Source organism: Heloderma suspectum, chromosome 7, assembly GCF_057233095.1.
Source record: "Heloderma suspectum isolate Gila_16-S chromosome 7, 16-S_ref, whole genome shotgun sequence".
Lineage (NCBI taxonomy): Eukaryota > Metazoa > Chordata > Lepidosauria > Squamata > Helodermatidae > Heloderma > Heloderma suspectum.
Window position 1 is genome coordinate 17,692,113 of NC_139464.1, and position 27,144 is coordinate 17,719,256.

A 27,144-nucleotide genomic window follows, 5' to 3' on the forward strand; every position below is an offset into this window, starting at 1 on the left:
GATGACTTTGTGAATGGAGAAAAAAATACTAATTCTTGATGCATATTCTGCTGGTTTCTTCTTGTGGCTTGAGCCCAGTTCAAGGAGTCCTTTTATTACAAACCAATGAAATTTACAAGGACTCTGTGGATAAGGGAAACTCCAGTCTCAAAATCCATGACCCCCACAGTGCTAAACATGACTGCAGGTACTCCTTTAAAACTTTCCTGATGGAATATAGGTTGAAGCCCAGTTGAGATGCAACAATCCTGGTCCAATAGCCATGGTTTATCAGGCCGGCCTTGGCTGGAAAGCCAGTGTGGTGTAGTGGTTAGAGCAGGGATAGGCAACCTGGTGTCCTCCACATGTTTTGGACAACAACATCCATAAGCCCCAGACAGCATGGGCAATGGTCAAGTTCTGGGAGTTGTAGTCCAAAACTTTCAGGGCACCAGGTTGACTACCCCTAGATTAGAGTGTGGGATTTGATCTGTATTCCACGCTTGGTCCATTGTGTCCAGGCCTCCAGTACTGCCTCCTAAACCCTAGTGCATTCCCCATCCCCTTAAGGAGAAACCATAACTTCCCCACTTCTACAACTCTGTTTCCAATTCTGCAGGGAAATGGATCATGCAGGATGGCTCTTCCTGTGCACTCGCTTTCCCTAAATCAAGCTCCCCAAAGCCCATCAAGCACCTTTGGTGGGAGCCTGTTTCCGGCCTGCCAAACATCTGGGGCAGGAGCCCGGGAACTGTGTTTTTGGATGCCCAATTCTTCAGGGAAACATCCTGGCTGTATATATCAAGTGTAAGGGTGGGCAACTTGTGGCCCTCCAAATGTTTTGGTCTACAACCACTAGCTCTGCTGGCTAGGGCTGATGGGAGTTGTAGGCCCACACATCTGGAGCACCAGATGTTGCCCAACCCTGATCTCGTATGAGAGCTGCGAGTAGCTCCTGGTCCAAGCTTAATTGATTAAGGGCACAATCCTATGCATGTGAAGACAGAAAGAAATCCTACAACTCCCAGGATTCCCCAGTCAGCCATGCATCCCAGTCTAACCAGCGTCTCCATTTTGTATCAAACCCATATCTTCGGTATATTTTTTGTAATAAATTCTATACACTTTGATCCAAGTCTTAGTGTATGTTCAGTAGCGAACATCCCCCTGTTTTAAGTGTAACACACCACCTCCCTGTGGCAGACTTAATCTCTAGGCCCAGGATTTATACTTATACATGTCTGTGAGATGTGTACAGCTGCATTTGGGGTGAAATGTGTGAGTGGGTACATGCGGTAACAGGGGCTACGTGTGCCATACTCTGCATCTGGAGGAAGGGCAGGATAAACATGCAATCAATGAATTAAATAAAAAGGCACCTCTCCTCGCTCCAGAACGCTTCGCCTTAGACTAGGGGCATCAACACCCCAAGGAAAGGAAAATCTGCATTTAAGACAACAAGCTGAAAAAGGGGCGCCTACCTTGGGAATAGTCAGTTTTTCTCCCTTCTCTGTGCATTCCTCCGAGTCAGAGCAGGTATAGTTCTCATTGAAAGAGGCCAGAGGGTTGACCCTTGGCTTGTGAATAGCTTGGAAGGTTAACTGTGTGCTAAGGAGGTTGCTCACTGCTCGTAGGGAGGTGCAGACATTGGGTGGCAAGGAAGGATCTGCCAAGAGGTCAGTAATGAGTCCATGAGCTTCCCCCATGACAGCGATATCAACTGTGATACTGGTACCTGAAGACTGGAAGGAGAGAAACAGAGACACGTTAGCACAAAGCTAGGAAGCATCTAACGCAGGGGTAGACAACCTTTTTGAGCTGTGGGCACACTGGGTGATTTGAAAAACTGTCCTGGGCATCACCGCAAAATGGCTTCCCTGGGAGGCGTGGCAAAGGACAAGTCACCTGCCCAAAAGACTGGGTACAAGGCAGAGGTCGGGGCTAAGCCCGAACACACTAAACAATTCCTTTGAACTCACAGTTTTCAGCACCAACAGAATCCTGTTTCACAGCAGTCCTGGCTACCAGTAGGAAAATGTAATAATTTTTTTTTTTTAAGTGGGAGTGGTAGGAAACTCTGGCAGGTACCCAGAAAGGGATCCAGGTTTCGTTGATGTCCGTGGTACCACGTTGCCGACCCCAGAGCTAATGCACGCCTAGGCAAATGTGATCTGTGCATTGTGAAGGTTCTCTTCATTTTCCCTGTGGACTTGCACAGAGGACATTCCCCTTTCATCCACACAGACTCAGTCAAGATATTGCACATGCCACAAGGCTCCGTTATCCCCCACGTTGACTTTCCCAGCCTGCAGCTGTATTGTATAGCACAACACGCCACATGAACCCTGCCCATCACACAGCAACCACTCGTGACATGGATCGGGGGCTGGGAAACCCATCAGCAGGTAGGATGCAGACTGTGCATTCTACTAAATGATACAGATGGTAAGCGTAATGTCCAAAGTCACATATGCCACCCTATTTTCTCCACATTGTACCCCTGGCACATTCTCCAGGGTTTCTTGCACAACCCTTTAAGTGGAATTGCCCATTATATGCAGAAACTGTCCATTTCAGAACATGGCACCACTTTGCTCAATGACACATTTTCTTCACATAAAATGCAATGGCCAGTTCTACTTGAAGGCTGTGGTATTTACAAAACGGATTCTCTTTGGCAGTAGAGGTGCACTTCATTGCTGTCTTAGGTGGACATCTTAAGACCTGACTTCCTTATCACTGCACCCCGGGCAGTGTTGATACATGGTAAGCTCAGGTAGTTGCCAGGATCCATAGCTGTTGCCTGCTCAGTCCTCTTGCCTTAGGTGGCTGGATCTAGGAACTGCCTGCCATCTAAATTTCCCACAATGCCGCTGGTGTAGTGTCACTCCGTACCTTTGTGGGACATTTAAATGGTGGGCAGATTCTAGCCACCCAGCACCAATCACAGTCAGGGCCAGCCCTAGGATAAATAGTGGCCTGGGTCAGGAGTGCCTTTGGTGCCCCCCCCAGTCAGTTTTGCAAAGCCACCCAGAGGATTTATGGGGCCTGCATGGGCAGATGTGATGTCCATTGAGAACAACGTAGCTCAAAACTTTGATCTCTCAGCCACTGTGTTACTGTTTGCACAACCCAAAGCTCGAAAAGCCACATACTGACTAGGGATGCTAGAGAATTCTGCCACGGATCCCAGGGAGGCCGAATTCCAGTGAATTCGGCCCCCCGGAATCTGTGGTGGAACGGAGCAACCTGCCCCACCACCCCGCAAAAGCCCCGCGAAATGGAGCCTACCTGGCTGCGGCTCCGGATGAAGCGGCAGTGGCAGCAACGGCGGCGGCTCTGGCCACTGCCGGGCTGCTGCAGCTGCAAATGGCGGCCGTCGTAGTGGCCGCCATTTGCATCCCTACGCCAGCCCATGGTAGGCTACGTATATATTTATGTAGCCTATCACGGCTAAAGCAGGGCTAAACCATTTACGTCCCCTACGGCATTTGCATTCCCGCTTTAGCCGTGATAGGCTACATAAATATTTACGTAGCCTATCACGGGTCGGCGTAGGGACGCAAATGGCGTCCCCTACGCAGGACTCCATTTGAGTCCGCAGCAGCCCGGCAGCGGCTGGAGGCCCCACTGCAGGTTGGCCCAGCTGGCGGCTCCGCAGACTTGCCGCGGAGTGGAGCCAGCCGGGCAGGATTCCGGGGGGGGGGGAGGAACTGATCGCCTCCCCCCACCTGCAGACCCCAGCGGAGCCAGGTAAGCGGGGTTTCGTACACCCCTAATTCTGGCCAGTGCCACTGCAGTATGTAACAGAGCAGAACGATCACAGGCTTTACTTAAATTTTTTTTGTCTTGTAGCAGTACCTATCTTTTGGCAAGCATTCTTTATTTTAGAATATCCATTCTTGTTATCTTTAGAAACAATAAAGGAAAGTAATAAAGAAGGAAGGCATCCAGTTGACCTCTTACAACTTACAGCTTTATTATTATTATTATTAATTATATAGTGCTTATAGTGTTTCTAGTATTTGAACTGCTAGGTGCTCAGTGACGTTGCCTCAAAGTAAAGCTGTGTTCCACCAATTTTTACCTAGCGCAAATGACATCGAAGTGGAAGCTGAAAAAGAAATATCCTTTAAAACTAATCGAAGGAAGACCATTTTTGTCATTAGTACCCAAACAACCTGTAGCACCTTGAAAGAAGGGTTACGGATACTCGCTTTTTGCCCCCATCGCTCATTGCAGACAATACATTCAAAAAACACAGCCACTGAGCTCAGCTTGGTGCCCCCTCAGCTTGTCATCCTGGACTGCCCAGCGCACCCAGTCCTAAGACCATCCCTGATAACAGGACTTCTGTTTGCCACTGCAACCAGCATGTAAGCCTGCTGGGAAAAGCCCCCTGATATAGGAGCGGGGACAACAGAGGCGACTTGAGTGCCAATGGAAGATTTTCTCCCAATGCAAATAGCTGCTGCAAAGAAGGGATTTTGCTCAGGGCCAGACCAGGGGAGGAAGGGGTAACCCACCCCCATTCCTGCTGTGATGCTGGAAATGATCAACACACACACCCTGCCAGTGGATACTATTTGCATGTTTTGTTTTGTGTTTTTTTTTAAAAAAATAGGGACATGGCCCTACCATGTCAGACCTTTGGTCCTCCTAGCACGTAATAGTCTACAGTGTTTGGCGGTGTCAGGACGGAACCCAGACTGCCTGGTTTGGTTTTAGATTCTGAGCCAGATCATAAAATAGTAAGGTTGGAAGGGGCTTATAAGACCATCGGGTCCAAGAATGAGAAGCCCAGTTGAGACAGACAGTGGGGGAAGAAATTCCCCAAGATCTTCCCAGGAGCTTATCAAACAGGAGGCCCAGGTTCAGAGACCATCTTCCCCCTCCCCACACCCCGTACCAACTCTGCCTTTGTCGGGGGGGGGGAGCATCAGATCTGACAGATCCCAAAGTCCACCACAGCGTTAAGCAGTCAGAGTTGAGTGGAGGTGGGAGGTGGTCCGCCCACTCAGCTGTAGGTCAGAAGTTGGGTCAGGAGAACCCTTCCTGAAGGAACCCAGTAAAAACCTGGCGGGCATGGCAGGAAACTATTCACTTAGTAGATAGGCAACTGCCTTGCTTTGTTTAGCTAATTAGGCTTAGAGGACACCTCTTAGCTTTCACAGATGCTACAGGTGTGATGATGTGTTTTAACTGAATAAAGATTTTGTGGATTGCACAGCGAATCTCTGCTGCCTCACTATTCAGTGGAAGGGCTTGGGACCTTGACAGGCAGTGGCTCTCCAGGATTTTAGACAGAGGCTTTTCCCACCCGACTGGAGAATTGAACCTGGGACTTTCCGTATGCAAAGCATCTGCTCTACACCCAAACTACATCCCTTCCTTGAAGATGCATTTAACGTTACGTCTAGTTTGGTGTTCAAGATAAGGCAACATCATATGCTCATGGAAATTAATATGTACATATGTCTCGTGGGTTCAACGGTGCCAATATGACCTTATACCAGCTTTCCCGGTCCTGGTGCTTTCCAGATGTGTTCTACAACTCCAAGCACCCCCCAGTCAGTGTCTGGGGGATGTTGGGAGCTGTAGTCCAACACATCTGGAGGGCACTGGGTTGGGGAAGGCTGCCATATATTGTTCCAGTTTACTCCAGCTTTCATTTCCCTTTTGCCCTTGTATAATTCAAACATGGATGCCAAAACTTCAAGAAGTTATTTCCCTGCAGCCTGTCTTCACAGAACCTGACATCAACATTAGCTGGCAAATGTGACCATTTGTTCATTGACTTGAGCATTTAGCATGCCTTTCCGATGCAAACTGAGTTCACGAAGTGGAGAATATAACACCACACCAGGTGACTAACTGTTGATAAACCCTGGCCACTCCACATGTTCTAGCAATCAAGATCTCCAACGGGCCACCAAGAAAGAAAGAAAGAAAGAAAGAAAGAAAGAAAGAAAGAAGGAAATCTGAGAAAAGACTACAGGATATTGACATGCAATGTGCAAACTGAAGAACCGGCAGGCAGCTGTGCCTGGCTTGTCTTTGGGCTTTATAGAATAACAGGCCAACAATAAATCATGATTTGATATAGTTTCCAAGTCACATCATGAACTCCCCGGCCAAGAGTCTTAAAACAAAATTAAAAGTAAACATAGCTCCCCTCTCTTCTCTGCGCTCTCCCCCACTCCACCACTTTAATTTCCAAAAAGCCTTGAGCAGCACGTGCCGACAGTTTCTGTGGAAATAGCAGGTCATTTTAGACTTTGCAGTTAAGTGTCAGTAGGGATTTTCACCCAAAGGTTTAGCTGGAATGAAAATGTGCTCCATACATTTGTTCGACATGGTTCTCTGAAGGAAGGGAGGGCCTCTCCTGAGAAAAGAATTGACTTTTTCTTTAGGGTGCCCTGTGGCTTTGCCCCCAAAAGAGCTTGCGTGCCATCACTGCAACCTGTGTCAAACTGACCCAGCCACAAAGTTTGGAAACAATTCATTCAGGGTGATTCTTTTAATTACTAAATTAATTGCTTTCTGCCATTGCTGCAAAAAGCTCAGGGTGGCTGATGTGGAGCAAGCCCATTTTATCTTTGTGGAAGCCCCATGTTATGTGTGAGAACGGAGAGACAGGGACTCGCCCACGGTAAAAACTAAGGCTGCGCACCGCTTCGGCCCGAGTCGAAGTAGCCTGCTTCGGGTCACTTTGAGCCCCTTCTGAGGAGAAGCAGAGGGGGCACGAAGCAACCCGGAGTGGGTCAGGGGCTCTCCGAAGCGCTTGGTGCACTTTGGAGCTTCAGAACCCCCGGCCCAGCTGCCAGGTCTTTAGCTGAGCTGCCCACCTCTGCCGCCACCTCCTCCTCTCTCCCCTCCTCCTCCACCACCACCTCCATTGCTGCCACTGTCGCCTCCACCACCATCGCTGTCACTACGTCTGCCGTCACCTCCTTCTCTGCTGCTGCCGCCTCCTCCTCCTCCTCCGCTGCTGCTTTCTCCTCTGCCGCCACCATCGCCACCGGCAGCTCCTGAGGCCTGGACGTGTGCCGGCTCTTATTGCAGGGAGTCGCCAAATGGCGCGCGTCCAGGCCTCGGGAGCTGCCGGAGGTGATGGCAGCGGCACAGGAGGAGGAGAAGGCAGTGTATCGCCCCTGCAGTGGGCTTTGAACTCTTAGGTTAGAGGTGCCAAGATAGTGATAAATCAGATCCAGGTTTACTTACAAAGAGTACTTTATTGAGTACTATCAGCACACAGGCATACCCAATGGCTTCTCTGAACCCAGAGCCATGGGGTACGATGGGTTTTATACCATACATATTAGCAATGATGCAGCATGACAGCAGCAAGCACCCCCTAGTGTTCATTCCCAGCATAGACTAGAAGTGTTTGGTTCTCAGCACAGCCACCTGTAGCTTTAAGGTAAACAAGCTTCACTTCCCAGGCACATCTTGATTAGATACTCCACTCATTAGTATGGAATGTGCTATCAGCCCTTTGACTCATCTTCACATGCTCAGAGGCTTACTAGCAAGGAAATTGCACTAATAATATTAATTTATTTATTACATTTATATCCCACCTCTTTTCCTCTTTGAGGAACCCAAGGTGGTGTACATAATCATCCTCCTCTTCATTTTAGCCTCACAACAACAACCCTGTGAGGTAGGTTGGGCTGAGAGTCCGTGGCTGGCCCAAAGTCACCCAGTGAGCTTCCATGGCTGAGTTGGGACTAGAACCGAGATCTCCTGGCTCCCAGTCCAACACTCTAGCCACTACACCACGCTGGCTCTCAGCTTAATAATGAACTTAAGCAAGGCATTATGGATCTCTAGGCCCCTCTAACACTACAGGTGACTTGGTTAGTCTCCTGGGGCCAATACAGGTGGTGGTGGCAACAGAGGAGGAGAAGGTGGTGATGAAGGAGGAGGTGGAGGTGATGGAGGAGGAAGTGGCGGCAAGGTAAGGAGCTGGGGGTTTGCGTGGGGGCATTATGGGGGGACCAAAGTAGGACTCGGCTTTCTGAATCCTGCTTTGGGGCCAAGCTGGGTTGGAGGGCCCCCGAATCAGCCTGAGCCAAATTGGGCCCACCTCCAAAGCCACAAAGCAGCTTCTGAGTTGGATGGGGGGGTCCCTGCACCAGGGACCAGTAAGCTTCATGGCCCCTTTTACCAGGCACATGTGTCGAGGGGAAGTCACTCCATGGCAATTGTTGCATCACAAAAATGGTGAGTGAACCGAATCCTAAGTCAAGACAGCGTTTTATCCAAGTGAGATTTGGGAGTCACATGCCTAGCGACTCTGCCGTGCCTGTGTGGGGATGCAGAATCACAGGGTGGTTCCAGGCATCTCAACTGCACTTTTTGCACCCCACCAGGATCCCAGAGTATCTCTTAACCCAGTTGGTTAATCACTCCCTCCTAGGTCTCAGTGTCCATCACTAGCATACATTTGGTACTGCAATCAGTGTTAAGGGAACAAATCACAGTTAGTAATCATGGTTAAGAGTTATGCCACAATCCAGCCTTTGTCATCAAAACTTTGGTTTTTTGAAATCCTGTGTTCCAAATACTGGAGAAGGTATCCATAAATAACACTGCAATCAGTCGAAGGTTCCTCACTGTTGAAATGAGTGACCGCTTATGAGTTGTTAAAAAAGAGGAAATTCAACACCCCAAAAAGATGACAAAAGGGGACACAAAATTGCATAAAACGTGTACATTGTCAGGATTCCCTTGGCCTCCTGTCCTCAAGCACTCACAAACACACAAAGGAGAGGCTTCAGTCTCACACCTTTAATTCATTATTCACAGGTTAATTACAGATACAAGTCCTCGAAGACTCTCCGGTTACAAAGGAATGCCTCCAGAGGATCCAAATGGGATCACCGAAAGTTGCCTGCAGTTTGAAAGGGCGGCTGTCTGACTTGGCTAACTTAGGGAAGGAGGTCCCGCCCCTCGCCTGCTGCTCCCCTGCACAGCCTCTCACGCATCGCTAACCGGTTCGATCGTCTGAGCTCCACCCCCTGACATTTCCCTCTTAGCTGTGCGTCTCCGCCTGGCATCTCTTAGGTCACAGACCTCAAGCCCTGCCTCCTCCTCCCCACTGCTTCTCACAGAGGGGGGTTGGGATGAAGCTTCATGCCCAGCCATCTGGGAGTTGGTAACCTGAGAAGCACACCTACCCATATCTGAACTGGCCTGTGAAAAAACCTCCCCCAGTTCTGGCTGCTCCTCTTCTGAATCTGAGCTAATAACTATCTCGCTGCGCTCAGAATCAATCCTGACACACATGCTAATTTATATGTATAAATGCAAATCTAGAAATAGCAACTACAATTTCAATAGAAATACAGTAAATCTTGCCACAGTATGGAATACTGTGACCAGGTGACCTGTGAACTTGCCTCTTTAGTCTGCGGTCCAGGTGGGAATCGCTGAGGGGCAACAATTCTTATGGTTCTTTATCTGTGTTCGAATAGAGAACTGTCCTTTGAATAGAAGACTGTAAAAGATGAGACATGGTTACCCTAATCTCCACTATTGGGAGAATTTAGGCTCCACTGAATTTTTGTTTTGGTTACTTGGAGATTATATATATATATATATATATATATATATATATGGAAGATCTTTTTGAGCATCTGACTTGTCCCATTTTGAATTAAAAAGGGTTAGATATTTCCTGTGGGACCAGAAACGCCTCCCTTAATCCTTAATATTCAGTGTCAGAGAGGAAAAATGCATATATATATATATATATATACACATACACAAACACACACACACACACACATATACGAGAGAATCAGTCATGAATGATTTACTTAAAAAAAAAACATTGTTTCTCTTTTATTTCAACGAGGCAGATGGAAAAAATTACAGATTCATAATGGGGCTCAATTTTGCTTTAAATTATACATTGAGTTTAGCATGATTCCCTGTTTGACAATCTGGCCTTTGTCTTCTTTATAGATCTTTTAATTCTTAAAATCCAGATGGCTACAAATTGGTGACTTGAAACAGACAGCCAAGCGGGTACTGAAAAAGAAAACAATGGCAACTATCTTCATTCCAGGCTTGAATTGTACTGCGTAGCAGATGTGAGCCTTGGAGCAGGAGGAAGAGGGATGCACCGACAGGACACAGATACCCACGTTACTAATACAGACCCAGAAAGGCTTTTGCTATTATGAACCAGAGTGATTAAAAGGGACATGGCAGATGCCTAAGAAGGGGAAAGAGAGGTACACAGGGAACTAAGAGAGAGAGCTTCGGCTACTGGGTGGTATAGAAAGGTAATACATAATAAATATATAAATAAATAAGCTATAGGCACGTATGCCCTGTGTCCCTGGGACAGACTTAAAACAGCCCCATGGGGGGGCACCTCAAGGGCCATAGGATGTTTCAGATCTCCTCCTCTGAGGGTGGAAAAAGAGAGGAACAGCCTTGGAGGGGGAGATGAGAACTCATGAGCCCCTGACTAGGTGCCATGAAAACTTCTGTGGGTTCTGCCTCCCCAGTGTTGGAGTTCCAACATCACTAGAGGTAAAATGGGGACATTCTGTGGGCAAGTTGGGGGCAGATGGGGGTGGGGGAAGGTTTAGATCTTAGACTCTAGAGCCTTCCCATTTCCAAGACCCACAAGGATCCCATGGAAGCGGGGTGCGTGGCTGGGGAGCACCCTGAAATTGGCATACATAACTTCCCTCCTATTGCGAACAATGTGAAGGTTCAGTAAAACTAAATTAAAAAATATATGAACAGAGGAAAAAAGAAAAAAATGTCACTCTTCCCTTCCTTCTGGATGCAAATCCAGCAGGGCTTTGAATAAGGTAGTTATCCTTTGGATATCCAACCCACCCACCAACTGGTAGGACTGCTCTGAAAATGTATTTTCAAAAAGACATCTCCGAGTCTCATTTATTCTGGAGCACGGATGGGCGGACTATTCTATTTCCTGTCCATGTCAATTCTACATATGTTATTCATGCATTCGTTCAGTTTCTGCACGAACGTGCAATGCCAGCCCTCTACCAACTAGCATCCCATCCCCCACCCCCAAGGATAAAGAAATTCTTTCTTTGGGGAAGGGGAACAGGGTAGCAGCTGGGGATGTTGGAGAAATCTGCAACAGAATCAAATGGGTTCATGTTTCTATGAATCTGACTGTGGATTCTGCACTGGACTGGCTTCTCCCGAGTCGCACGGATTCCTTGGACTCGTGAACTGTCTTTTAACTTGTCAGAATTTTGTGCACATTTAGTAATATAAAAATACGTAAAATACAAAAACACTGGCTGGAAATGCACATTTCCTCCCATAGGCTAAAACATGAAAATCCACATTTTGGGGGGATTTGCACACTTTTGTAACTGTGAATTTGCGCAACTACACATTTGCAGAAATTTGGGAACTTGGAAAAAAATTCAACTCCATCAATGAGTGGATGACAGAATGAAAGGCATCTCACAATCTGCAAAACGCAGATGAAACAGAATTTACCCAATGCCTACATCCCTAGTAGGGGCCAGTAGAAGGCTCCAGTGAATACTGAGGGAACCCAGAGGGCTGCCACGCGGAGGATGCGCTGGGCATCATTGCCTACTGGGGGATCCCGGGGCTTGAAAACTGGCCCACCATTCCCTGATGGGAAATTGCGTTCTGCATGTCACTTGTTGCAGTCCTGCCGAGGCACTCTGTTTTTCTTTGCCATCCTGTCCCTCTTGCTGAAAGTGAGGGGATTTTTTTGTCCTTGGAAAAGAAGGCCAGGGTAGCAGCCAGGAGAAGATCGGGAGCAGAGTTGAACCACAGGCCTGCTGGAGGTGGACTGCACCTTCCTTTACTCTGCTCACAGCAATTCAAGCAGAGGTGCTGACATAGTCAAGCATGCCGGCTCCAAACCCAGAGTGGCCACTTCTGCATCAGTAAAACAGAGGAAATGTACCACCCAAAAAACGAGAACAAAAGGGGACGCCAATTTGCATGAACTTTGCATATGGAAATGTATATGTATAGGTGCACACTTAGAAATAATAACTATTATTGAAATAGAAATACAAGACATCTCACCATAGTGGAGAAGATGGATTGGGTGACCTGTGTGTCTGCTCCATCTGCTGTCCAGTTGCTAACTGTGGATCAGCAATTTCAAGGCCCCTGCTGCTCTCCCCTTCTTATGCTTCTTTGACTTTAAACCAGAGTTGGACTGGAAGTCTATCAAATACAGGACACCTTCAAATAGAGGACTGTCCTTTGCCAGCTGTCCAAAATAGAGGACTGCCCTCTATAAAGTAGGACACCTGGCCACCCTAAATCAAACCTCCGCCCATACCTACTGAGAAGCACAGAGGGTCTCAAATGAACTTTCAGCTCCCGGGCTTCTCAGTGTTTTCAAAAAGGCTTGATGGTTGCCCCCCCCCCCATTTCTGACCATGGTTCGTTCCATGTTCTGTGTTGAAAACTTGCTTAGATTTCTCAGCAGTCCCCAGCGAACTTTATGACTCTTCTCTCCCACCCACATTAAGTGGCTCTATTTACAGACTGAAAGATTAATAGGGGTACTAAAGAAACATGATGCTAATCTCTTTTCCTTATTTATTGGCGGGGGGGGGGGGAGAGGAAGAATTCTCAAGAGGCTCCATTTCTCTCTCCCAGAAATGTCCCCAGGCAACTGGGCCTTCTTGCAATGTTAAAACATCACAAGCGAGGACATCCAGACATAAAATCAAGCTTCTAAATAAAATAAACACTCCTTCATTTGGCATGAAGATTTACTTGAAAGAAAGCAAAAAAGGAGGAGAAGTAGGAAGCTCTACTCAGCCCTTTATAGAAGGGGTTTTGCTAGATGAAAAGCCAGGAAGAATGACTTAACTTAGTAAAGATTTGAGAAAAGTTTGAACAGGCTGTCTTACACAATAAATGTTTTTAGAAAGTGCAACTTGACTAATGAAGCTGCTAAGTGCTGTCTGCCATTTTTGACACAAGGTTTATAAAGATGCTAAGGCTCAATGAGTCATTGGAACGGAGGAAAGACGACTCCTCAGCACATGGCACCATGAACACCACCAGATGGTACTATTGCACACACTATCGTATGTTCCACTCAAATGCCCACATGCTCTCCTTCATTGTTAACTTTTTTGCTGGGCAGAAACAGGGGAGGTGTGTGTGTTCGTGCATTTTAAGCTTTCATTTTAACCCATTTCCGGTGCATTCTCTCTGATGGAAAATCATCAGCTTCTTGAGAGTTAGCACACAGATTGCTTAAAACTTGTATTAAAGCTTGTACCTGTAGCATGCATTACTTGTGGGAAAAGTAAGTCTATACTTTTGGTGTGTCTGTGTGCCTTACGTGAACTCAATATTCTGTTCCAGTGTTAGGGAAAAGCAGGGTGGAGGCTGGGAGAGAGAAACAGAGAGTGACAGGACCCCCAAGCTGCGGAATTCAGTTCAGCGTTGCACAATGACGTGTTATGATATATACATGGCTAACTGAAAGACAAAGTACACGAGGGGGGAAAGCAGCCAGATGTTGCAAGCAACCAGCCAGATGTGCAGGCAAGGCCAGGATGAGCCGTTCCAACATTCTTGGTCAAAACTTTGCTGGATCACCCCAACACTCAACAACTCCCCCACAAGTCTACACAAACACACACCACCCATATGACATTAGAACAAAGGAAGATGGCTTATACCAAGTCAAGCCAATGGTCCATCTAAAACAGCATTGCCTGCACTAATTGGCAGCAGCTCCCCAGGGTTTCTAGTCTTTCCCAGCTCAAACTGGATTGAACCTGGGACCTTATGCATATAAAGTATGTGCTCTACTACTGAGCTTCAGTAACCCTCTACAGTGGGCAGGAACGGTCTGCTGCAAGAGCACTGGCAAACATCACACCGATAATAATCTTCACCAAGCCTGGAATATATTCCTCGACACAGCTTGCCATCAGCTTTCATTGCTGAAGCAAGAACAACCATTGATCAGAAAGTCAGATGCAGAGCACGGGAGGAGGGCACATATTCAAGATTTCCTGCCAAAATTAAACAAGTCTGGTCTCATAAGAGTTTTACAGATCATTTGTCCATCTAGTTTAGTACTATCTACTATGACTGGCTCTGGCTGGGAGTAGAGAAGGATGAGAAATTTGCAATGTGATTTGCGGACCAAAAAAATGCATTCGACAGCATGCGTACATTTGAAAAATGTGCACAAAACAAATGTGTACCATTGAAAATTGCACACACACTTTAATCAATGGGAAAAGAATGCATACATTTCAAAGATGCACACAATCAATGAGTAGAAAAATATGCATGAAAATACCCACGGATAGTCATGCAAAAAGAAAAAGAAAAAGCAAGGTTCGCAATCTGATACAGACTTGAGTTGGAAAGAGCTTTGAGATGGAATTCGGAAAACTTTGGCAAGCTCAAGCTTTGCTGATTTGCTCACCCCTAGCTGGTAGATGTCTTGGGAACTGCAAATGTTCTTTATTGGGAAAGCAGGGCATAAGGGTAGTAAATACACACTAACGTGGCTACAGGGACAAGATACAGTTGTGAATGATGGGAAGAAGGGAAGGAGAGATAGGCAAAGTGAAGAGAAAAGAAGGAGTGGCCAGAGACGGACAAAATGGATGGAGCAGAGACCATGGGAGAAGATAAGTGTACTGGCCCATCCACTTATCTGCACCCCATCCTTGGGACTGTATTGCAGCAACCATTCTTGCCATTTGGTGGGCATGTTACCAATTAATAAGTCATTCCATTACTCAGTTAACAAAAATCTGCAGCAACATGAGATTATTTCAACCTGAGAACATCTTTGTCTTCATCCAGTGACAACATCAAATGTCTCAGAACTATTCCGCATGGCTGGATCTGAACATCAATGTCCTGAGGTAAGAGATTTTTGGATTATTTATTTATTTAAAAATATTCCTGGGCTGCCTTCAAGGTTGGAACCCTTGAAAGTAGAATGTATCACTTCAGACAGCTGGTGGGGCGATTCATATTTGAATGCCACCCATGTTTGGTTTCTTTTAAAAAGCACCCCACATACAATAAACTAGCACATCAAAGAGAAAAGTGTAATGTAGCCTTTCAGAGGAAAGGCCTGTGACTCTCCTCACACATTATCTCAATGCATAGGTGAGAGCTCACCCTCTCAAGTATTTTTTTTTCCTTCCCTTGTGGAATATGGTTCCAACTCTCCTACTCCCTCCTGATTTAAATCAAAACTCACAGTGCAGCCTAAACTTGGGACTGGAGGTTTATCGGCTGGGGATTCAACCCATGTGTTCCCAAGCTGTGGTCAAAGAAGGGAATTGCAAGGAAGCCCATAAGAAAGCCTCTGAATAGCAATAGGCCAGAGACGGCCATATTGGTACTGATCAACCCCATGTAATTAGGGATGTCGTGGGGGTCTGAGAGAGGGGTGGAGTCTGGCATTTGGCATAAAAATGGCAGCTCGTGCTTATATGTAAAATATGTTTTCTATAAAAGGTAGCCATAAAGCGGCCATTTACGCAAGATTACAGGCATGAATAGACAATTCACACCTGTTGTTGTTGTTCAGTCATTTAGTCGTGTCCGACTCTTCGTGCCCCCATGGACCATAGCACACCAGGCTTTCTTGTGTAAATAGCCGCTTTACAGCCACCATATACATTAAATGTCTTTTACATAAAACAATGAGCCACCATTTTATGCAAAATGCCGGCTTGCTGAGGAGTCGGGTGTCTGTGAACCACTCGCTCGCGGACCCCCCCCACTTGACCAGGGAGCGATACAGGGGTGTGTAAAGTGGTGGGGGTCCAGTGAGCAGTGCACGAGGTGGGCGCGGGGTGGTTCACCCATCCCTACATGTAATATCTCCTAGCTTAGGCCTGATTATCAATGCTGTATTTGCTCTGATAGGCCACCTTCACCTGTGCCTCAGCTCTGCCCTGCCATTCCTCAGGTGCTCCTTTATCCAGTCCTTGTTCCTCCCACTTGACAGGAACTGGGCCAGACTGACGCTCCCCCTTGACGTGTGACAGATACTTCGTAAATGATGTCATACTCCATGTTTTGCTCCTTGCAGAGCAAACAAAAATTCACGTTTACAAGATCAACTGAATGGCAGTATTTCACCGCCCTGTTTGCAACAATCTGAGTGGCTGAACATGGCCCAGTTGCCTGATTTGCGGGCATTCACAAATTTCTCTTTTTATCGGTTGCTAAACGATAAAGCATGTAATCATAAATTAAATGCAGAGGTAATCTAACACATAACATTTATTCAAGAAGCAAACAGACAAAGCAAACATAATTATTCTCTCCTTCTTCTGTGTCTCCCAACAGAGGAACTGTCAGGAGGCTATCAAACTACATTTGCTAGTATGATCCTGCCTTCCTGTTTGGTTACGGGAAAAGGGTCGTACTTTGGGACCGGATGATTTTAAGACAGGGTTCAAACCTGACAGGCTGCAGGGACCTGTGACCTACCAGTGTAATAAACTATCTCCTCAGCTATAGGAAAAACCTTTACGTCAATATTTTAGTTTTCGGGCTCCCCAGCAAGCCACAAGACTTTGCTTTCGGCTTAGCGCTTGGAAGGGCCACCAGGTGAGGGACAGGAAGGGGAAAGCGATATGCACCGGGAGTTTTGGTAATTTAAGATTACACAGAAGGTAAGGTAAATAATAAAGAGTCTCCAAGGACTTTGCACTCCAAAGGTCATTTGGAGTGCTGTGAGAATCTTAATATTTAACTGCGGCAAAGGGATTTACGGGAAGAGATGAAACAAGGCTCTGAATTCTTGATTTTGTGATCATTTTAGCCAGGAGTTTAATTAGGTTAAAAAAGAGACACCCCCTCCTTTCCCTGCATTTAACTTCTAACTTGTGACACTTGAATGCACAAAATCTAACAGTTCACACAGGATGTTAGGTTTCCATGGGAATGGATGATCTGGCAGATGCATTTTGTACATGCTCAGAGTTTGATGGATCATCTTACTTGGAGGCAGGAAGGAGTTTTCCCCTCATGCTGGATTGGCAGTGGCCCTGAGTTTGTTTTGTTCAATTTTATTTATGTATTTTTGCCTCGGCTGACTGAGTCATGTCATCTTGAGCAAATTTGCTCCGTAAGCAGCCTTCTGCAGCTTGTCCCAGAGTGTGACACAACTGTGGTCAGGCTTGGTCTGTGGAGCATCTGGTGGGTGGATGAACTAAACTGAGGAGAGCTGTAGGAGGCCAAAAGGACACTACTGAGTCCCACTGAAAGGCAAGACTTTTCGTTCACCAGGGACCCCACCCTTCAACAAACCTGTACAGACAAACCTGTGCCAAAAGCAGAGAGGAGGCAACTTGGGGAGGGAGAATGTGATCAGTACTCAGAGTTAGCCCACCCCTGCTAATAATCACAAATGGAAACCAAGTCTCTCTATGGCAGCCTTTCCCAACCTGGTATCCTCCAGATATGTTGGCCTACAACTAGGGATGTACGGACTGTGTAAAATCTGCTCCGTCTGTGTTTCACGGATTGTCAGGCGCCTTTTGTTCCATCATCTGCTCACAGACAGATGCAATTTTTTTTCGTCAGGCAGAAAAATATGCTAATAATTACGGAAGAGGTTTCATAACAATTGACACAATTTACCTTAGTACTTAACATTTAGCATATTGTCCCCCATTCCATTCAACTTTTCCTCAGCAGAAACTTGCATATACGTAAATTTCAGGAAAGTTTAAAAAAAAAATCTAAAAGTCCACAGACTCCACAGGGCCTCCATTGCTCTGCAGCGGTTTCTGCAGGTCGAATTCTTAGAAATCCAAGCTCATTTCAGTCCATCTTGAATTTCTCCAGAATCCCTAACTACAACTCCCATTACCCATCTCTCTCACATCCCAAAAGGTTTTACTTTTACTGTGAAATGTCAGAGGAGTGTCTCAAAGGAGGCATTTTCAGAGGAGCCCACTGCATGAGTAAGGTGGCCAAGTGTTCTCTTTTACAGAGGACTATTCCCTGTTTTGAAGGCATCCTCTATTCGAAGGGCTGTTGGGTCCAAGTCCACTTTAAAGATAGACATCAAAAGTATACTGATGACACAGAGCTCTATCTCCCTGTGGCATCTGAATCAGGTAAGGCTGCGCAAGTCCTGGATCAGTGCCTAGACTCAGTGATGGGCTGGGTGAGGTCCAATAAACTGAAGCTGAATCCTGGCAAGACAGAAGCCCTGTGGGTGAGTGGTTCCCGAGTCTGTGAAACAGGCTCACTGCCTGTTCTGGATGGGGTTGTGCTCCCTCTGAAAAAGTCAGGTTCATAGTCTGGGGGTACTCCTATATCCATCACTGTCACTGGAGGCCCAAGTGGCCATGGTAGGTTGGAATGGCTTTTACCAGCTTCAGCTGGCTCACCAGCTACAGCCTCACCTGGACAGGGATAGCTTGGCCACACTGGTACAGTCGCTAGTAACATCAAGACTGGATTACTGCAATGCGCTCTATGTGGGGCTGCCCTTAAGGCAGGTCTGAAAGCTGGAGCTAGTGCAGAATGCAGCGGCTCAGCTGTTGTCAGGAGCTGCCCCTTTTCAGCAAGCAACTCCTTTGCTGAGGGAACTGCGCTGGCTGCCTATTTGCTACTGGGCCAGATTTAAGGTTTTGATACTAGTGAATAAAGCCCTAAACAATTTGGGGCCAAGGTATTTGAGAGAGTGCCTTCCCCTGTATCAACCTGCCTGGTTCTACTGAGGTCATCAGATGGGATGCTCCTGGTGGTTTTGCACGGATCTATAGCCCGACTGGAGTCCACCTGGAGAAGAGCCTTCAGTGTGGTGGCCCCCTTTCTGTGGAACTCCCTGCCTCTGGAGGTTAGGCAGGCACTAATATTGAGCTGCTTTTGGGGCCTCCTGAAAACATCTTTATTTCAAGAAGCCTTCCTTGCCTCACCAGCTATGGTTTTTATTGGCATTCTGTTAATGATGATGATGATGTGTTTTATTCCTTTTAACTTTCTTTTATTGTTCACTGCTCTGGAATCTGTTTAGATGTGGAACTGTATATAAATGTTGTATATTCATAAAAAAAAGGGAAGAGCTAGGCCTTAAAAGTGTTCATCAACAGCATCTGGAGAGCAGACTGAGCAAGGCATACAGGTCACCAGGTCACATTCTTCCACATCATGGTGAGACATACTGCATTTCGCTTGGGACCAGGTCCCAAGACATGGTCTGAAGGCACATGAGGCAGCCACCTTGCTGAAACTAAGCACGTCTGGGTCTGGTCAGTGCTTGGAAGGGAGATCACCTGGGAACCACATGTAGACAGCTTGATTTCCACAATGGAAGAAAGGTGGGATATAAGTGCAATAAAAAAAATCAATTTAAATTATTGTAATTATTTCTAAATGTGTATTTATTTCTAAATGTAATTATTTCTAAATTTCTAATACATATGAATTAGCTTACGCCAATTTTATACAAATTGGTGTTCTCTTTTGGAGATTCATAGATGGCCACTCTATGCAAGAGTCACTGAGCTGGGCACACCTCTTTACTAGATTGAAGCAGACCCAGAGTAATATGAGTTATGTAGAGATGCAACGGGAAACCACTTCTCATGGCCGGTAATTCTAGAGTCCTGATCCATCATGGGATGGGCAGATTTGATCACATCCCAGTCAGAAATGGGAGACAATTAGCCACCTTCAGGAGGGGGCAAAGCCAAATTAAATCCTGCAGACACACAGCAGGCACCCTGCTCCAAGGGGGGGGGTACTTTGTGCACAGAGGAGCCTTTTATTTAGCCTTATATGAAAGTAATTACATGGTCATCATAGGCAAGCAGAAACTGCATGCAGGCGAGCAACCGAGAAGACCAGCAGAAGAGAGCTGGAGTAGGCTTGGTGGAAGCCCTCTGCTCTGTGCCCAGCACAGAAATATAGCTTTCCATGCCCCCTCTGCCAGCCCCAGCAGGTTAGTAATTTGTTTTGCAGGCTACTTCCTGGCATATAGAAGGGGAAGAAATGGAAGCAATGACAGATTTTACTTTCTTGGGCTCCAAGATCACTGCAGACGGTGACTGTAGCCATGAAATTAAAAGACGCTTGCTCCTTGGGAGGAAAGCTATGGCAAACCTAGACAGCAGAGTAAGAAGCAGAGACATCACCTTGCCGACAAAGGTCCGTCTAATCAAAGCTATGGTTTTCCCAGTAGTAATGTATGGCTGTGAGAGCTGGACTATAAGGAAGGCTGAGCGCCGAAGAATTGATGCTTTCGAACTGTGGTGCTGGAGAAGACTCTTACGAGTCCCCTGGACTGCAAGGAGGTCAAATCAGTCCCTCCTAAAGGAAATCAACCCTGACTGCTCATTGGAAGGACAGATAATGAAGCTGAAGCTCCAATATTTTGGCCACCTAATGCGAAGAGAAAACTCCCTGGAAAAGACCCTGATGCTGGGAAAGACTGAAGGCAAAAGGAGAAGGGGACGGCAGAGGATGAGATGGCTAGATAGCATCACGGATGCAATGAATATGAACTTGAGCACGCTCCGGGAGAGAGCGCAGGACAGGAAGGCCTGGCATGCTATGGTCCATGGGGTCACGAAGAGTCGGACACGACTGAACGACTGAACAACAACAACAACAACAAACTTTTCTGGGCTGATTTACAAGGCTGCTTTAATTATTTAATTGATTTCTCTCTGATGGCAGGCTAACTGTTCTCTCATGGCACACATTCTGGGGATTGCTTCTCAAGACCCAGTAATCCTCAATGGCCCCTGTAATCATGATTCCTCCTAGCAGGCGAAGCGTTCCAAACAAGAGCCCTGTGGAGTCTGGGGAAATGTTCACCTGCAGACTCATTTTGTTGATTAATGTTGGCACATAGAGCCCTGAAATTAGCTCAGTGAACTTGAGGGATGGATTTTCTCTGTCAAGAAACCCATGTCCCAGTTTTCTCAACTAAGCAATTATCTTTCCCTTGAAATCTCCCCAGAATCCAGCAAGCTGCTTCCCCCGAGTCCTGGCAAGTAGACAAGGATTCTTGCAGCATAGCTGTTCCTTTGCAAAATTAAATGTAGGCACCAGAACACAAGGGCCATGACTTGGGAGTCAGCAGCATTCATTATCCCAGGCACTGCATCTGACCAAAGAGAAATCCCATACATGGGATTTATTCACCCTTCAGTATTTCTCACACAGCTGTTCAGAGAATTAGTGCTTTATGTAATAGGCTAAAAAACAAAACCACACACCCAAACCTGGCTGTCTCCTGTCTGCCACCTGAAAGCATTTCCCCTGCCTCCCAATCAATGGCTGAGAAGCTGGGATGTCACAGAATGTCAACAGCGGAGCTTTTGTGAGGAATGGGAGAGGTATCGCTCTGTTTACAGCATGTGGTCCATACACAAACAATTGCCAGCACTTCCCACAAGGTGAATCTTGAGCATGAGGTGACAGCCGCACATGAGGAGAGGGGTTGGAAACATAACACAAGTCCTAGATATGGAGGAGCTGGTGTGGGAAGGATGTGGCAGGCAGGGGAGCTCTGGAGGCTGGTGGATTGTGGGCTAATGCCCAAAGAGCTGAAAAAACAAATAGATATCAAGGCGGAAGTTCTAGTCCTGAAATCCACAGGTTAATTGAACCAGCCTGATGACTGTACTTGATTTATTGAAGGACCAGAAGGGTAACAGGCTGTCAGAGGCATTAGCACAGATTGCCTGGCACACCACACCGAATGCCACTGGTCTTGATCCAGGAGCCCTGTGGATCCTCAAAGGGCTGTAGCTCAGTGGTAGAGCACATGCTTTGCATGAAGACGGTCCCAGGTTCAACCCCCAGCATCTCCAGGCCGGACTAGGAAAGAATCCTGCCTAAAACTCCTGGAGAGCTGCTGCTAATCAGTTTTGACAATCCTGGGCTTATATGATGATGATGATATTTATGTGTTGCTTCACACTGCAAAAAGCAGTCTTGAAGCAACTTACATATGCAATGCAGAAATCCATGATTAATATACCAGGAGGGGAACCTCCCCACAAATCAATATAAACCATAATCAGCACAATAATACAAATACAAATAAATACCATAACAATATAATTTAAAAACAATACAAAATGAAAAGTGTTCATCTACAAATAGACAAAATCTACCCCTGCTCACAGCCTAGAATGAGCATCACAAAAGCAGCCCATAACAACTGGGCAGTAACTAATGTCCAAATGCGTGGGAAAATAAGTATGTCTTTGCACCAAAAAGATGGCAGTGTCAGCACTTATTTATTTATTTATTTATTTGGAACATTTATATCCCACCCTATATTATTAAGATCTCAGGGAGGCATACAGATGTGCTTCCTTGGGGAGAGTGTTCCATAAATATGGCGCTATCAAAGAAAAGGCCCATTCCCAAACTGACACTCCTCCAACCTCTCTCAGAGACAGCCTCTGCAGCTGATCTCAGGGACCTGGTAGGTTTATATTGGGAAAGGCAGTCCTTGAGGAATTGGGGTCCCAAGCCATGTAGAACTGTATAAGTTAAAACCAGCACGTCAAATCTGGCCCAGAAACAAATTTGGCAACCACAGCAGGCAAGCCAGGACTGGACTTATAGGTTCACATCACCTACTCCCAGTCAACAAACTGGCCAGCGAATTCTGCACTACTGGACCAATGGGCTAGACTCAGTATACAGCACCTTCCTATGGTCCTATCAGGCACTGGCTCTTTGCACTACTGGACCTCTGGTCCCTAGAGAGAATTACATACTTTTTTAGCTGGATTACTTATGCCACAGCCCATAATCCTCTAGGCTTGGGAAGTCTGGTGATCCTGACTAGCTAATATAAAGTTCCTGCCTTTCCTCATTCTGAGCAACATTCTGAGAAGTGAGGCCAACAAGTCCTCTCTTTCCACAACATGACTATTTCTTTATTTATAGAACTTACAATCTCAGGGTGGCTGACAATGATAAAATTAAGCAAGGAACACATCAAATTCAACAGAGGACATCACTCTTTGGCAACAACACTACCTTGGGATATTCAGCAATGTTTAACATGCAGAGGGAATCACCATAAATCTCAATAGCAGGATGCTGTTGAAGCCAGGAAAATGCTTAGACGAAGATGCGAGTGTGTGATGTTCACTACACTCTACATCTAGAATGACGAGAAGCTAGGCAGTTATGGGAGGTTATTTGTTCTGCATCTTCTTCAACTACAAAACATATTTATGTGTCTCTACAGGCCTAAAAACATCGTCAGCATCTTCCAAATGTCTGAGAGAGGAGGCACAATTTAGATATGTATATAGTTGACTGCATTTGTTAAAATTATACTGAGCCATTCTTGAACAAGGATAACCCATGGCAGCTAACAAACTGTTTATTAAAGTAATTAACAAACACTTTCATAAAATCAATTAAAATTCAGACAAATACACACACACACACACACATTAAAAGCAGGGCAAAGTAAAAAAAATAAAAAGCACCAGACAGTAAGTGCAAAAGCACAGCAATCAGGTTAACTCAAATGCTTTACAAAGGAGCCAGGTTGTTGCCTGCTGTCTAAACCCACAAAACGTCTGGGCCTGGTCAGCCCCTCTGGGAAAAGAATTCTACAATGTTGGTGGTGCTACCAAAAAGGCCCTGATCCTAGCATTTCTCCATTTGGCCTCATTGTGTAGAACCACCCAGAGCAAGGACTCTGATGACAAACAGAGCACAGGGGGCAGCACCTATGGGAGAAAGTAGTCTCTCAGGTCCCCAGCCATTTAGGGCTTAAACTTGGAGGCACACTGAAAAGGTTTACTTCTAGAGTATGAAAAAGTAAGTCCTTGATGGAAGCAGTCTTTCCTGGCTGGCTGTTGGCTCTCCCTCTGTGTTTTGGCATATGTCACTTTTCTGAGCATGGTTCTGAGTTGGAAGGAAGGAAGCCCAGAACAGTGACGCATACAGAGATGGAATGAGAATTGTCCTCAGAGGGTGGATAATTCTGTTGCCTCTGCACCAGGTGTGATCAAATGATCCCATCACCCCTGACAAAGACGTACAATTGAATCACCTGCTGTTGGCAGAAGCTGCTTGCTTTTGCACCCACAAGACCCTCTCAAATTAAATAGCTGTCTCATTTCTCACAGCTCACTAGCAAATTTCTTTGGCACACCCTTTGGGAACTGCTGAACAACACCATCAGTAATGATTTCACTAGGGACTGCTCAGACTTACAAGTCCATCTTTGCAGTCCTAGGGACTAGGATGTTTAAAGAGCAGTAAAATCAGCTGCAGCAGGTGAGATATTTAGCATACTGAATTCTGTGCCCCAAACCTAGTTCCACCTCTGCACATCTTGATCATGGAATCTCGGAACACACACTGCAGAAACGACTTGAGTAGAATTGAGATAGCCGGATGTTCTAGCTCCTTCTCTTTCAGTCCTGATTCACCAAGTTGAGCCTTCCCTGTTTATCCCTGAAGTCCCCCTTTACCACAATTATTGCCAGCCTAGCCCTCCCCAAGCATGATTTGGCTCTGGACCAACCACCCTCCTAACCCTTGCTAAAGATACATGTGGGATTTCTGGGAGTTTGTATTTCCAAAATTTATTCTCAGTTCCTTGGAATATTGCACTGGCTGTTGGCTGAAAGTAATAAAAATCGGCCTCACTGTGCACAGATATGTGGGATGATCTAATTGGTCATAGGAATCACAGGTATCAATAGAAGAGAATGGGGCAACCTTGCAAAGAAGTCCAAACAAGTTACTAGCCCAAAGAAAATGTTACTAGCCCATCTACACTTGGGTAGCATGAAAGAAAAAGAGGGGGGAAGAGAACAGAGTATCTTTCAGTATACAGAAAGATGGCAATTCTTGCTTGCCACAGGCAACAACATGGCAGTTTTCAAAGCCTATGTGACAGAAGGTGAATATTTAATATTTCGAATGAAACGGTACCAAAATTACACTGCACTTTAATCTCTAATGTTTTAACAGCTGCAAAACTATAGTAGCAAAAAACTGGAGGAATCAAAGAATGTCCATATGTAGAGAATGGATGGCAAATAGGATGATTATCCAAGCTATGTAACACGGTAAGATTAAGGGATACAGCAAAAACAAGGCTTTCTTAAAAATTCGTCTCACTTTATTCTGGAGCCAGGGGCGGGGGGGAAGCATATGTATACATTATTTTTCATTGTTATGAGGCTGCTTAAGATATATTTTGTACACTGTACATGGGCATGTATTTTCTTGTTCGTTGTAATTTAAATTTTGAATAAGCAAAATGAATATTAAAAGTAATATTTCATGTTTGCAGCTGTTTCTAAAACTTCTGCAATTCTTGGAGGATAGCAGCTAAAAGAAAATAAATGCTTTGAAGAGATGCTCTGTTTTCCACCATGGAAGGAGAACAGAGCTGTGAGTATAGATGCTCTGGGTAAGTGTTTTATATTCCTCTGAATCAACACATAATAAGTGTGCAGCTGTATTCGGCACCTAATTCATGTCCCCCAAAGGTACTGCTATGCTATTATTCCATCACAGAAATTGCCCTCGTCCTGTCATACATTCAACAATAATAGATAGTTTCAGTAATAAAACTGTCAACATATCAGCTCTGTTCTCAGTGCTCTACGCAGCCTCTGTAGAATATGTTCAACAAAATCACCTTTTGAAAAAATTCCAGACTGGATAATCTGGAATAAATAACAGACCTTGCATCTCTAGAAAGCATGGAAAACATCCACACTTTTTTCAGTCCTTAGCCACCTTGGTTATGGGTCCAAAAGAGTAAACGGCATGTGCAAAATGTCTACGTTATGCCTGCTCAGATGGGTGGGGGGGGTGAACAAAGCATGCAAGCGGCCCATTACTTCCTGTTCCGCAGAGATGAGCAAGCTTCCAAGGCAGAGAGACAGTTTGCAGATGTATTTGATGGAGAAGATATGAAATGTGTATTTCAGACAAGACTGTATTGTAAAGCAACAGGAAGGGAAAAGCACTTGTGAAGTGGAAGAGGTTCCCATGCAGGCACTCTCTTAAGGGGAGGATATGTAGTACGTGGGTTGGAGAAATCTGGAGGGAAAGAATATGGCTCAGTACAGGGCTTCTAGGTTCTTTATAATTCAGGATGGCATGTATGATGATATGCACTTTGAGGCCTTTTAAGCTGTCAAAAAGACATCTGGTTATTCAGTTATTAGATTCTGGAGAGCTCCACTGAATCTGTATGTGTCAGGGGTGTTTCTGAGCACAGGGAGTGGGATAGCAGTTCAGATTCTGAAGGAGAACCATCAGGCATGGGGGGGGGGGTGTTTTCCCAGGCTAGTCCAGATATGAGGAGGCCTGTTTCTCAGGTTACAAACATACAAATGGCTGAGCTTGCAGGTCCCTCCTCACTGCCTCCCACCCCCCGTGAGAGGCAGCAAACAGGAGTTTGACCTAATAGATGCCAGGCGACTGGTCTTGCGTGAGAAGCTGTGCTTAGAGGCCTCACGACAAGAGAGGGACCTCCCCCCCTTAAGTTAGGCTAGCGAGACCACCTCCTTCTTCAAACGGCGGGCAACTCTCGTAAATTCCATTTGGATCCCCTGAAGGCATTCCTTGTAGACGGAGAGTTTCTCTGAGAATTTGTATCTGTATGACCCTGTGAAGTAATGGATTCAGCTGTAGACTGAAGCCTCTCGTCTGTGTATGTTTGGGTACTGAAGAGAAGTGGGGGCTAAGGGAATCATGACAGTATGGTTTTTGCATGAATTAAAATAACAACAATGAAAACAAACAGATGCTTGTATTCATTAATAAGAAGTCTTCAGAAAGGCACACATTGACATAAGGGAGAGGTGAGCAACCTGCAGCCTTTTGGGCCAAAAGTGGCCCCTTGAACATGACTCCTGAATTGCAATGCCCAGTGTTAAGCAGGAATGTGGACGAGCAGCAGCTGTGGTTGTAGGTGCTAACAGCAGGGCATTTTGCTGAGATAAGGTGTGGGGCTATGGACTTTAATGGTCCCTTCCTCCCTTGTGAAAATGGCCACCCGGCAAAGCTAGTTGCTGACTAAGGATGCAAGGTAACCAGACTACTGCTGGGACAGCTAGAAAATTTTTAGACCACTTCTGGGAATGCAAACAAATGGTGCCCATGGGACAGCTGTAATAAAATGCT

General features: G+C 45.9%; 1 protein-coding gene across 6 annotated transcripts in view; it reads right to left on the reverse strand.

Moving 5' to 3' along the window:
* PDE3A (phosphodiesterase 3A) overlaps positions 1-27,144 on the reverse strand; it is a 392,649-nt gene that overhangs the window by 79,395 nt on the left and 286,110 nt on the right. For all 6 annotated transcript variants that reach the window (XM_084809193.1, XM_084809190.1, XM_084809192.1 and 3 more), the window contains one exon: positions 1,461-1,721. In XM_084809193.1, the coding sequence (XP_084665319.1) occupies positions 1,461-1,721 (261 nt within the window). The remainder of the gene's footprint in view (positions 1-1,460; positions 1,722-27,144) is intronic.